Source organism: Pteropus alecto, unplaced genomic scaffold, assembly GCF_000325575.1.
Source record: "Pteropus alecto unplaced genomic scaffold, ASM32557v1 scaffold14, whole genome shotgun sequence".
Taxonomy (NCBI): Eukaryota; Metazoa; Chordata; class Mammalia; order Chiroptera; family Pteropodidae; genus Pteropus; species Pteropus alecto.
The window spans coordinates 8,552,925-8,565,521 of record NW_006436810.1 but is presented as its reverse complement, the minus strand read 5'-3'; the positions used below and the strand labels follow the sequence as shown (position 1 = coordinate 8,565,521).

General features: G+C 36.9%; 1 protein-coding gene across 1 annotated transcript in view; it reads right to left on the bottom strand.

The window, feature by feature from the left end:
- The window catches only part of CDH20 (cadherin 20), a 46,912-nt gene that overhangs the window by 14,535 nt on the left and 19,780 nt on the right, over nucleotides 1-12,597 (bottom strand). Inside the window, exons 6-7 of the mRNA XM_006913712.1 lie at nucleotides 7,035-7,288; nucleotides 1,363-1,499 (exon numbers count right to left, since the gene is read on the bottom strand). Coding sequence (XP_006913774.1) covers nucleotides 1,363-1,499; nucleotides 7,035-7,288 — 391 coding nt within the window. The remainder of the gene's footprint in view (nucleotides 1-1,362; nucleotides 1,500-7,034; nucleotides 7,289-12,597) is intronic.

Here is a 12,597-nt window from a genome sequence, read left to right as displayed (position 1 = left end):
TTGGCTGGAGCAGGAGAAGTTTCTCATAGTCACTCATTGGGAAATGTCTTTGGTTTGTCTTTTGCTTGGCACTGCCACACAGGGACAATTTCACAGCCCTGGTAGCTCCCTTCCTTTCTTTTTCTGTTTTGATCACCATCCCAAGAAGACAAAATAGAAAGCATAAGACAGAAATTAAATCAGAATGCCGTGTTCTGCTGGTTCATTTTTTTCTTTCTCAAAAATACTTACACTCTATTGTGTTTCTCCCTTAAATATTTCTATGGCTTGGTTACCATATTTAAATTTTTTAAAAATTTTATTATTGGTACTTGTTTATAGAAGGAATAATGAATATTCCAGAAAAACAATAAATAGGATCCACAGTCCTACTAGGCATAACTGTTATACGTAATGTTATGTATGTGTCCAAAAATGTGGAGCTACACACACACACACGTTAAGCAAAATAAAAAAATTGTATTCTGAACTTTAATATTTTAGGGCGAGATGATCTTGTGTCATTGAGCTATGCTTTGAGAGCATGGGTATTAATATCTATGTGACAGTCTCATTTTACCGTATGGTTATAACTGCAGTTTATTTAGTCAGACTCCTATTATTAGACATGTAGGTAACTTGCATTTCCTCCTTATTTAAAAATAACACTGCAGTAGACATTTTGATATGTAAATCTTTGTTTACATCTATGATTATTTCCTTAACATAATTATTAAAAGTAGGATTCTTGAGAAAAAGAGCATGAATGTTTTGGAGAATCTTAATATAAAAGATTAATTGCCAGATTGCCCTTCTGAACAACTGGACACACATCTGTCAGTGTGTTTAGAGTCTGCCACTTCCTTACACCTTTACTATCACTAGGAGTTATGGAAAAAAGTTGAATGTAGTAGTAAATAATATAATTTTTAAGTTTATGTTAATTTGCGTTTTAAGATGTCTCATTCTTGTATGCATGTATGTGTAATGAAGGTCATATGTTATAAATGCTTCCTTTCATCTGATAATAATATTTTATACTATTTGTGCATTCCCAATCTTGTTAAAGATTGAAAGCCTCTTAGATTTCTTAAGAACTGTCCTTTTTCCTTCATATGGTAATCTAGCTCCTTGGTTTAAGGATACAATTTTTTTTTTTCACTTCTTTTTTTACACGTTTTGTTTTTATCTCTAGCATTGGACTAGGTGTATACAGGAAATGCTCAGTAAATATTTGAACTAGAAGCCTTAATCGCATGAACTATGATTTCCGTTTCTTGCTGTAAGTAATAAAATTCTTGTTTCAACAAGTTCTGGAAACTTCCAGTTTCTACAATGGTTGTATTTTGTCACTATATAGAGACCAATTTATTGTTTTCTTACTCATTTCCATAGCGAGGACAGTGATATTATGCCAAGAAAACTCTTCTCTGTCGAGGGGTCTTGCAGTCATTAGGGCGCCTGTTGTAATGTCAACATAGAAGAATCTCCCAGGGTCACTGCTTCTGTCAATGGAATATCTGCAAAAAACACAGATTAAATACTTCGTTTCTTATTTGGATAAACATACCACAGCATATTACACCAGAGAACTGAGGGCATACTGTGTGAGACATGGCTGTCCTAGTTCTGATTTATGGGTGCTTGGGAGACTGAAGTTGCTCTTTTATCATGACCACCCCCTGCCCCCCACTCCCGCAAAAAAAAAAAAACTATAAAAACCAACAACAAACTATTACTGCTTTAATTTCTTGATTCGTTAAATGAAATAAAACAGGTGCTAAAGCCTTAGGGCAGTTTTAAACCATTTAAAGATCAATTTCAGCTATTTAAAACTGCCCAAGGCTTTTGGGACACTCTGACTATCAACCCCTACATCTCTTTGTTCAAAATGAATTTTATAAGTCTGAAATGCTGAAATGGAATTGAACAACGCATAGTTCAGTGATTCTAGTCCTGTATTTAGTATCACCTATTGAGAAGATTTGTATCAGGCCCTTCAGAAACGTGCTAATGACTGACCTATTGGCAAACATCATTATCTATAATGTATTTACTAGCTAGAGAGTCCTTATCTATGGAATGTTTTTAGGAATATCAACAAGGTTTGTCTAGGTCACTTGTTGTAAGTAAGCCTAGAATTTATGAATTTATGGAGCACAGCTTGCTGGATAATGTCATGTGAGTTATGTAATTAATGGAGTATAAAACACAGATGTTTCATAACCAAAATGGCTCCTTCTGTTCAGGCAGTGCACTGCACAGCAACATCCATTGCTTACACCTTTCATGGTCAGTGTGAACCAACATGCATCCTTACAGGAAAGAGGGATGTTTACAAGCACTTGTGGCTGATGGCTTCAGACCTCTCCAAGGAAAGAGCCTTCGGCTTATGTTTTGCTGTTGTTTGTACGCTTTGGGTCATTATTTACCATGGTACTGGGTAAGATCTGAAATTCCTGTTGAATCTGATTCGGCAACCTGACCCTTTTTGTTACTTCACGTGCATTACCTCACCTGGCCCCATTTTGGGAGATTGACATCCAGTAAGCGTGAAGGGAGGCTCAGGCATCTGTATGTTTCCAGCCCTGCATAAGGGATTTTGATATGTAACCATGACCAAGAGCCATCCTTGAGGACCTTGTGGTCCTTGGTAATGGCCGGTTATTGTAATAGCTGCCATTTATTGAATATCAGACATTTCATAGCTTCTTTTTTAAGTCCTACAGCCTCTCTAGGAGGTAGATATTACCTCAGTTATCAGAAGAGGGAGCTACGACTCAGAAGTCAAGTCAGTTCCATACAGTTGTGCACCTAGTAATTTGCAGAGGTCAGATTTGAAAAAATATACACACACATTTTAATATATCGGGTTCAGAATTCTATTTAAAGTTGTTAGCAGTTACAGTCTGTATCTTAAAGTCGTTGAAACTGGAAAACTGCCATTTTGATGAGAGTAAGCAGTTTCTTGAGTGCTTTGTTTTTCAAACTGCAGGTTAGTGAAACCACTGTGCTGGGTTATGACTAGTGTTGAAATAAAATGAAATAGAATAGAATATATGCATACAAGACTGTCACATGTAACAGTAAATATTGACGGTAAAACGGTTCACATAAATATAAATATATAGTACATATAGGTATATGTAGATATATGTATTTTTTGGTAAAATGTTTTGTTTCAAATAGGTATTTTTTCTTGGAAAGATTCAGGATGGCTGTTCAAAGTTAGAAATTAAATGGAAAGGTGATGACTAAAAGCTAGAAAAGTTAGAATCATTTCAGTTATAACTCTCCAAGAGTTGGGAAATTTAAAGAAGCAAATTAACGTTTCTGCCTGTGACCCTCTTTAACGAACACCTTCTGTTGTCGGGCGCTGCTGTATCTACCTTACTTATCTCGCCTCATTTAATCCTCACAGTAGCCTCATGGGGTAGGTACTGTTATCATCCGCATTTTACAGGGGAGAAAGCGGGGGCATGGGGAGGATCAGTCACTGGCCCGAAGTCTCAGGCTGGGAACCAAGTGTAGGCAGTTGGGATTCAGGTTCCTGCTGGCAAGCCCCGGGCCATGCTGCCTTCCTGTGCGTGGAATGCATGAGATAGAGTAAGGAAACAGCCTTTTTCTCTTCATGAGGGTAGGTCGAGCCGTGATAGCAAATGTCTGACTCTTTCATGAAGAACAGACACATGCCTACAAAGTTCATTAATAATTAATCGGGGTACTTTTTTCCTAGGTATAATTAGTGAGTTAGTTTTAAAGCTTACTGGCTATTTTAAGAGTAGAATTTGTCTTAGGAAAAAAATACCGGTTGGCTCACGACAGTCTTTTCTTCAGCTCCCCACACACGAGTAAAGCCAGCCATTCGGCCCACGGAGCCATCATCTTGGTGGCAGCTCTCCAAGCCGTAGGCGTAATGCCAAGGGAGAGACAGCCTCCGATGAACCAGCTTTCTGCACTCAGATGTACAGCGCCATAGCAAATGTCACAGATGGTATGGGAGATGGAGTGATCGAAGTAACTAGCCAAAAGAACCCGTGACAGTATTGCCCGGCGACACTCTGAGAGGACACACTGAGAGCCTCCCTCACCAAGTGGAATCTCTTTTCAGTTGCCCAAATAGGGCCTGAATTGAGGCAATATAGCATTTATAACTCTGAACGGGACATTGGGCCAATTTTCAGGAGGCAGGAGAACACATGAAAGGTGTAGATACAGATGGCAAATGAGGAAATTGGGACACACTTGTGAATTATGTAGGTGGTTTTGCTTTCTCTAACCGTAACATTCTCACTTGCTATGGGCAGTATAGGCATAACATACACATAGAAAACCCCCTTCAGCAAACAGTGTTCTTTGGGCTCCCTGCTTATTTGCTTGGCTCCTGGATTTGGGAGTAATTTGGAGGTAGGGTATCATGGGCAGGCTCGCTGAATCCACACACACACTCTGGGATGGCATAGGAGGGCAGGCTGTTTTACACAGCAGAAACCTATTTCACTTGCCAGATGGTTGGTTCCATTTCCTGCTTGCCAGAAATCCCTTAAATGTTTATTAAAAATTCAGGCAATCCAAATATTATGTTTTTCTTGTATATATAACTAAATCTGAAGACTTAATATTGGGACTTACTAGTAAATGATGACCAGTTTATATGCTTGAACATACCATGAACTTTCTAGAAAGGAGATTACAAAAGTCATAATTTTTTTAAAAATGTTAAATGACTGTTTATAGTATTTTAACTTTAGGTGAAATGCTGGTTTTGGGGTGGTTTAATATGTATTTTCTTTTTAGGAATATAAATCTCATTTATTTGTAATAAAAATGCAGAAAATGAATTAGATAGCCAAGCAGCATATGACATATGCAAATTATTTTAAAAGAAAATGATGTATAGGAAAAATAAGGATAAAATGAGCAATCTGGAGAAGATAACAGGGAAGTAATTCCCTAATGAGTTTGTTAAATGATAGCCAGAGATTTGACTTTTAGATGCTTTTCTCTCTGAGAGTCCAGGGCCCACAATTTTCCTCTTGTGTCCAGGGACTATTCTTTTTTCCTGGGGGACAGCACAAAGAGGGACCATATACCTAGCAATGTGAACTCTGTTCCTTTTTTGCAACCAAAATGCAGGGGGAGAATTATCCCCAGTTCCGGTAAGTGGAAGTCTGCTTTGCCTCTGCGCCTGAACCCGTGTCTGTTCCTCCAGGCTTGTGGCTTTCGCCTTGTTCTTGCCAGTTTCAGTCTCAGAACCTAGAGTCTTGCCCCAGAATAAGCCCAGTGGTCCCTGCTCTATGCCTCCGGCCCGTTCACTCTTGGATTCCCCCTGAGTGGGTCTGTGTGTGCGTGCTTGTGTGCATGTTTCCTGACTGCATTCAGTCCCTTTTGCTTGTCATACAGTAGTGTGACTCCTAACAAAATTGTATTTCCAGGGCTTACCTTGGAGGAGTACAGTCAGAATCTGGAAAGAAGGTGTGGGAGTATTCTGAGTATTCTAACCGACTCTTTAGAAATGAGATCTCATTTTTTTCCAGCTTGTGATTGTGTCATTTCAAACATTTTCCTCCATAAAATTTTATTCTCTAAAGTTTTCCCTAAAATATTTTCCTTGATATGAATAGATCTCCCGCTACGAACACACACACACATACACACACACACACACACACACACACACGCACACACGCACTCGGCTTCTGAAAAATAAATTTATAATGGAATAGGTTTCATTTATGTTGTGGTGGTTTTGGGGATGATATGGTTTAATTAACTTTCACCCCATCCTATTATAGATTTAAAAAGCTTAAGGTTCAAATATCACTCCTATAGAGTTGTTAAAACTCATAAAGATTAGTCAACTTCTAAAAATCAAATATCAGAATTCAAACAAAATCATTTTAGCCATTTTAATGCCTGAAAGTTAAAATGTTTACTAATTGGCTAGAGGAATCAGAATAGTTATTCTCAGGAGAGAACTGTCTTTGTTAGACTTCAAAAGCACATTTTCATTATACACAAAATAGCACCAGGTGATGGAGGTAGCTGACAGAAAAGCATTCAATAAATTGGGGTGTGTTTAAAATGTGTTATCTGCACTAAAGCCCCAGACCATTTGTGTGGCTTTCAGCAATTAATGTGACAGATGGCCTCAAACAGGCTTGGAATCCTGATCTTTTGTGTCAAGCTTCAAGGCTTGGCAGTTGCTCTGGGAGGTTGTGGTGTCAACCTGTCTACCAGCTGTTTGCATTTTGGTCCCAGAGTTGATAAGAGATGGTTGTCGCTGTGAGGGCAGCTCCCTCCCCTCTCCAGGGGGAGGCATCTTAGTTAGAATCTTTAAGCCCAAGACACTTTGGAGAGACTGATAAGTGGGCTTGCCGTAGGAAACCCTGTGTGGCCAGTCTACGTGGCATTGAAGTCATTGACAACAGTAGTTTTTAAGTCTGTTCTTTCTATAGTATATGGAAATAGGGATTGATATATGTATTTTTTCCCCCATTTTTGTAAAATAAAAATTGAAAGAATGTACCATGATCACCTTTAATATTCACCACTAATATTGAACAATTTGTATGTAATGTTTTGACATCTGTGTATTCGTTTATGCTTTATCTGAATTGGTGCTTCTCGACTAGGGGTAGTTTCATACCCTACACCCTGGGGGACATTGGTAGTGTCGGGGGACATTTCAGGTTGTTAAACTCAGGGGATGCTACATTTAGTGATTAGGGGGCCAGAGATGCTGCTAAACATGGTGCAATGCACAGGAGGACCCCCACAACAAAAAATTATCCATCTGAAAATGGCAGTAGGGTCAGGATTGAGAAGTAAGGTGTGTGTGTGTTGCTGAACCCATTGACGGTGAGTTGTAGGCACAGTGATACTTCACTTCTCAATAACATGAAAAGACCATGTTATTTAAACAGAAAGAATTTAAGGAAATAGGAGAGTCTCCAGAAATGAAAGAAACAAAGGGAAAAAATGCTAGAAAATTAGATACAAGAAAAGGGAAGATTCCAGGATATAAAAAAAAAAGGTGAAATCTGTGGAAAAACCTGATTGAATTGTTGGTCACATCTGGGTCCTTGGCAGAAATGATCTGTATGGTTGTTCCGATTGCCACATCTTCAGGTACCTCCACAAAGTAAAAGCCAGGTTCAAATACAGGGGGCTCGTCCACGTCTTCCACACTGATGTGCACAGTCGTCGTGTCCTGAAACGGGCCCAGGTTCAGGAAACGCATCTCCAGGTGAGGATTGGCTCCCTCCACTTTTAAGGTGTAGCTTTTCTTGCTTTCAAAACTCAGGGGCTGAAAAGTAATAGCAGGAAAATTGATTAGCCAGGAGCATGTAAGTCAAGGTCCTAAAGGATGGCCCCTGGGTAGATTGATGGCTGGTGGGTAGATTCCCCAATTCATTAAAATGGTGGGGAAGAGGCAAGGGGAAGAATAAGGAGAATTTTTCTTTTGTTCCATAGTTCTTGGTCTTAATGTCATTTTCAACAGCTCCGGTAAAGAAGGTCAGGAAGATGCTAGATGCTTCAGAGATAGTGACAGAAGCCAGTTTGCTGATTAAGAGAGCCACTGTACTCTGGGCAAGACTGACTCTAACGTGTCTACTCTTTAATGGGCCTGGTCACCTTTAGAGATGTTTATTCATTTGAAAAGATGCCGTGCTAATTAAGAGAGAGCTCGAGTTCTGTTTCAGAATCCATCCAACTGAGGCCTAGGCTTTTTCATTTTCTTCCTTAATAAAATTTCCTCTTGTGTACAAAGATCTTTTTCAAGAAACTACCATAGGACTTCACACGGGCTCTCAGGGCACTGTGCCAGATCGATATTTGGGTGTTTAGTTTATCATAGGTTACCTCTTTTAAAACTTTTTTAATAAAGTAATCCGGCGCCTCATTTTACAGTTGAAGAAACTGACCCAGAGAGCCCCAAAACTAGTCAGAGTAGAAATGCTGGTTTGCTTTTTAAATTCCTCATTCGCGGCTCATCCACAAAATAAAATTTTATGTTATAAAATCTAATTTATTTGGTGGTTCCCTCCCCTGTTTTTTTTTTCCCCCTCTCAGAATGTTTTATGTCAAAATAAATACAGCACTTAGGGGCAGAAAGTGAACTTGAATGCTGTCTTTTAAGAGTAATCCATTTTCTTAAATGATAAAAATATTTAACTGTTTTAAACAACAATTGCCTCAGAATAGCAACGATAAAAAAATCCTGGAAGGTCAATCCTATAAAATAATTACACAAGGTAGCAAAGCAGTTACTAAAGCTTAAAAGTCACATGTGAACTTGGCGATGATAAATTTGCTTATTATTCACTCATGCTTTTTTTCATAAAATATGCTGAATTAAGCACATTTCATGTTAGTAAGAGGCATGTGTCTGTTCAAGCAACTTCTATGCTTTTGAGAAACAGTGGTAGTCACTTTAACTAAATTTAAGTTTTAACAGAAAGTTTTGTTTTTTGTTGCTGTCGGCACTGCGCGTTCTGTGTTAGCACCACATGTTTATTCTGTATTTCTTGGAGTCCCCCAGTCTCATTTGAACCAAGCAGCCATGCGCTTCAGCCTGCCTGCCTCCCTCATTCTTAGTCAAAAGGCAAGTTTTCTTAACAGGTAGATCTGCCACTGAAATTATGACATATTCGAAGGAGTAGTTTTATCCATTTATTTCATTTGTACTTGCTCTCTAAATCTACATATTTATCATTTCTGGCAAATTACATTATAGTCTTTTAAAAATCTTTTCTTGAATATATGTAATCCAAAGTGGGCAATGTTGTTTATGTTTGATTTGAGCTAGGTAAAGTTTATTTTTCTCTTAACTTTAAGTCATTTTTCTAAGTCGGTGTGAATTTTGTATTTTTTAAAAAAATTAAGATGTAATTAACATACATTAAAATTCATCTTTTTTAGTGTAAAGTTTTGCATGTTTCGTGTAAAGATTATCATGTTTCCACCATGATAATCCAGAGACAGAATAGTTCAGTCACCCCTATTCTCTGCCTTGTGCTCCTTGGTGGTAAACCCCTCCCTGCTGGCAGCCAGTAACCTATGCTCTGTTCCTAGTGCAAGAATGTCATGTAAATGGAATCTTTCAGTATATACTCTTTTGAGTCTGGTTTCTTTCACTTAGCATGTATCATCTATGTTCTTGTGTGAATGAGTTATTGTTCCTTTTCATTGCCAAGTAGTATTCCATTGTATGGATATACCACAGTTTATCCATTCTCCACTAGAGGTGCGTTTGGGTTGTTTCCAGCTTCTGATGGTTTTGAGTAAAGCCATTGTGAACTTTTGCATCCAGGTTTTTGTGTGAACATAGGCTTTCATTTCACCTGGGTAAATATCTAGGAGTAGGATTGCAGGATTTTATGGTTAAGTATATTTTTAACTTTATAAGAAACTTCTAAACCAGTTTTCAAAGTAGCTGTATCATTTTGCATTCCCACCAGGAATATATGAGCGTTTTAGTTGCTTCACATCATTGTTATTCTTTGGTTTTGTCAGTGTTTTTGATTTTAGCATCCTAATGCACATGAGGTGATATTTCGTGGTTTTGATTTCCATTTCCCTAATGCCTAATGATGAGCATTTCCGTTGATCTTCGGAAGAGTTCTTTATATACTGTGTTTGGGTCTTTTATTAGACATGTGATTTGCAAATATTTTCTCGCAGTTTGTGATTTGTCTTCGTTTTTCTAACAGTGTCTTTTGAAGAGAAGAAACTTAATTTTAGTGAAGTCTTATTTATCACCTTTTCTTTTTTAGATTGGGATTTTGGTGTTATATCTGAGAAATCTTTGCCTAATCAGGATCACAAAGCTTTTCTCCTATGTCTCCTTTTAGAAATTCTGTAGTTTTAATTTTTTACATTTAGGTATATAATTCATTTTGAGTTTATTTTTGTGAGGTACGAATTCAAGCTCCTTTTTAAAAAAATATGGATATACAATTGTTTCAGTACCATGTGTTGAAGAGATTAAGGTGAGTTTTTAATTGCCGTTAAAATTTCTTTTAAAATAGGTTACCTAGTGATCATTACATCATGTAAGATTGTCTCCCTCACTTAAATAATTTCATTATTTAAAATTGAAAGAAAACATTGTCCTAAATACCCTAAGCTTTAAATTGCCCACACAAAAAAATATGAGTTTGACTTGACTTTTCTTTTTGGAACATTTTTTGTACTTTTTTTTTTTTTTTTTTAACATCAGAGAACTGTTATTTTCATATTCATAATAGTAAATCAAAGAGTAGTAGTATCTGAGAACTCAAGTTCCAAATTCAAGAAATCTCCTAGAGTTGGAGCACATAAAAATGAAATGCCATTCTTGAAAATTGAGATTTTCCATTTCCAAAATGCCATTCATGAAAATTATGGCACAGAATAGTAATGCAGCTCCCCTAAGCAGAATTAATTATTCCCTTTTCTGTTCCCATAGTACTTTGTCATAATTTCATATGGCTCTTCTTATTTTGTATTACAAATATTTCTTTCTATGTTGTTCCTTCAAGGGCAAAGGCTATCACTTTGTTGGATTTTTTGTTCCCTAGTGCCTAATAAGGGCCTAAAACTCACAAGGCAGCAAAAAAATTTCATTACATTGTGTAAAAGAGGTTTTCAGTTTGAGTATTAACGAGTACTGGTTGAATGGCTACACACACACACACACGCACACACACATATTTATAGATTTTATGCTACCATGTTTCATTGATTCTGTGGTGTACATTTTTTTACATTGTGATATTTGGAAATAAGGTCGCTTCTCCACCTGATGGCACCTTTAGGCCCAGCAGGAGATAGGATGCAGTTGTCTCTCTGTGTGTAAGTCAAACCTGGTCAAAGCTGTCCATGCTGTACTTCAGTTGAGTTCTGCACGTTGTTGGTACGACATGTCTTAAAAAGATTTTATTATGATTCGATACTGAAACAAAAGCCATGTAGGCAGAATAGCATGGAAACAACAGCAGGGAGTAATTATCCTGTTAGTGAAGGAAATATGTCTGTGTCTACAAGAGCTTGTTCAAAAACTATATGCTATGGAGTAGGAATTGGCAAGAGTTTTTTTTTAAATGGTATATAAAACAGTGATGGGTTTTACATTTCACGGGCATCTTAGATTTGATGAAATACAGAAGGTTTGCTCTGCGGCCTGCCTAAGAGGAGAATGGACCCAAAACAATTGCTGATCGTATGCTGGAAGATGGAGGACATGCTGAAGACGAGAATGGCGTTAACAGCATGCTCATAGAATAATGACCATTCCGAAAAATATAGATTTCAAGTTATCTTTCAAGCATTTAAGAGACTGAAAATCGATAGATTGATTACTTAAAAGCCAAAAAGACCCAAGCTACTGGGTAGTAATTAGTGTGGTTTTATGAAGACCCAATTCTATCAATTTAACTTAATTTCTCTTTTTGATAAAGTATATGCTTCTTAGATGAATAATAGGCCTTAGGGAAATAAATCAAAAGCAGAACTTTTGTTTCCATTTTATATGACATTAGTAATGACAAAGTGGGAAATGGGTGTGGATCATCTTTAGTGAATGTTGTTTCCAAGGCACAGATTGAACAGTCAGTAGCCTCTGAAGTATTTATTATATTTGACTTGTCCATCCACCCAACTTATTGACCTCTTTCGTAATTGCATTTTCTACCACCTCATAAGTTCAGAAGAGAAATCCAGGTGACCTTGGCAAAATTGATAATCTGTTTTGATTAAATATGGATATAGTTTTAGTAATGACAATGAAAGACATTGCTCGGTTTAAACTTTTTTTCCAGGTAAGAGATACTGGAGAAATGACATTTTGAGGTTCCCTTTGGATACAAAATTGTAATAGTTAATATTTTTTAAATGAATGGCTTATAATAAGGTCTAAAGTATGTTTTAATAATTTGACACAAATTAATATATTATTTAGAATTATCTTCTATATTAAGGTATAAAATAAAATTTAAAATACATTGAGAACCCCCAAAACCCTTATTTTGATTGTTTAATTTTTTAAAGAGAATTTTTGCCTCAAAATTAAAACTTTGAGTGTTTACCTTGTTTACAGTTAACAGTCATGATAAGCAATACATTAACTGTTGACTTGAGGCATACCATGTAATGGGGCGGGGGGGTGGTTCTTAGTCCTATGTCATTACCAAATTGGTAATTATTATTTCTAGCTCCCTTATATAATTGTAGCGTGTGTTATTAATTCTCAAAGAATGAGAATAAAATAAGAAATTGCAATATTTAAATTACATCTAGATTTATTTGATGATTCCGAAGTTAACCTCAGCATTTTGCACTGTTTTGAGGTCATTGTGTGCTGGTTATAAAGATTTCTGGTTGGAAGAATGCTGGATATATCTTTTGCTGTATTTGATTGCACCTTAAGTAAATACAGGACAAATGTGAACTCTTCTCTTCTAAAGCAGCTTTAATTCAACTCTATGGGACAGCATAGAATAAAGTTATTATTAAACACATTAACTTGTGCCACATTCGAAATTATGACTTTGTTGCTTTCGTCAAGGTCTTCTCTGTTTCCAAAGTCTGTGGGTACTTTTCAGTGTTCTTATATGTCCTTCAGCAGTATTTGTC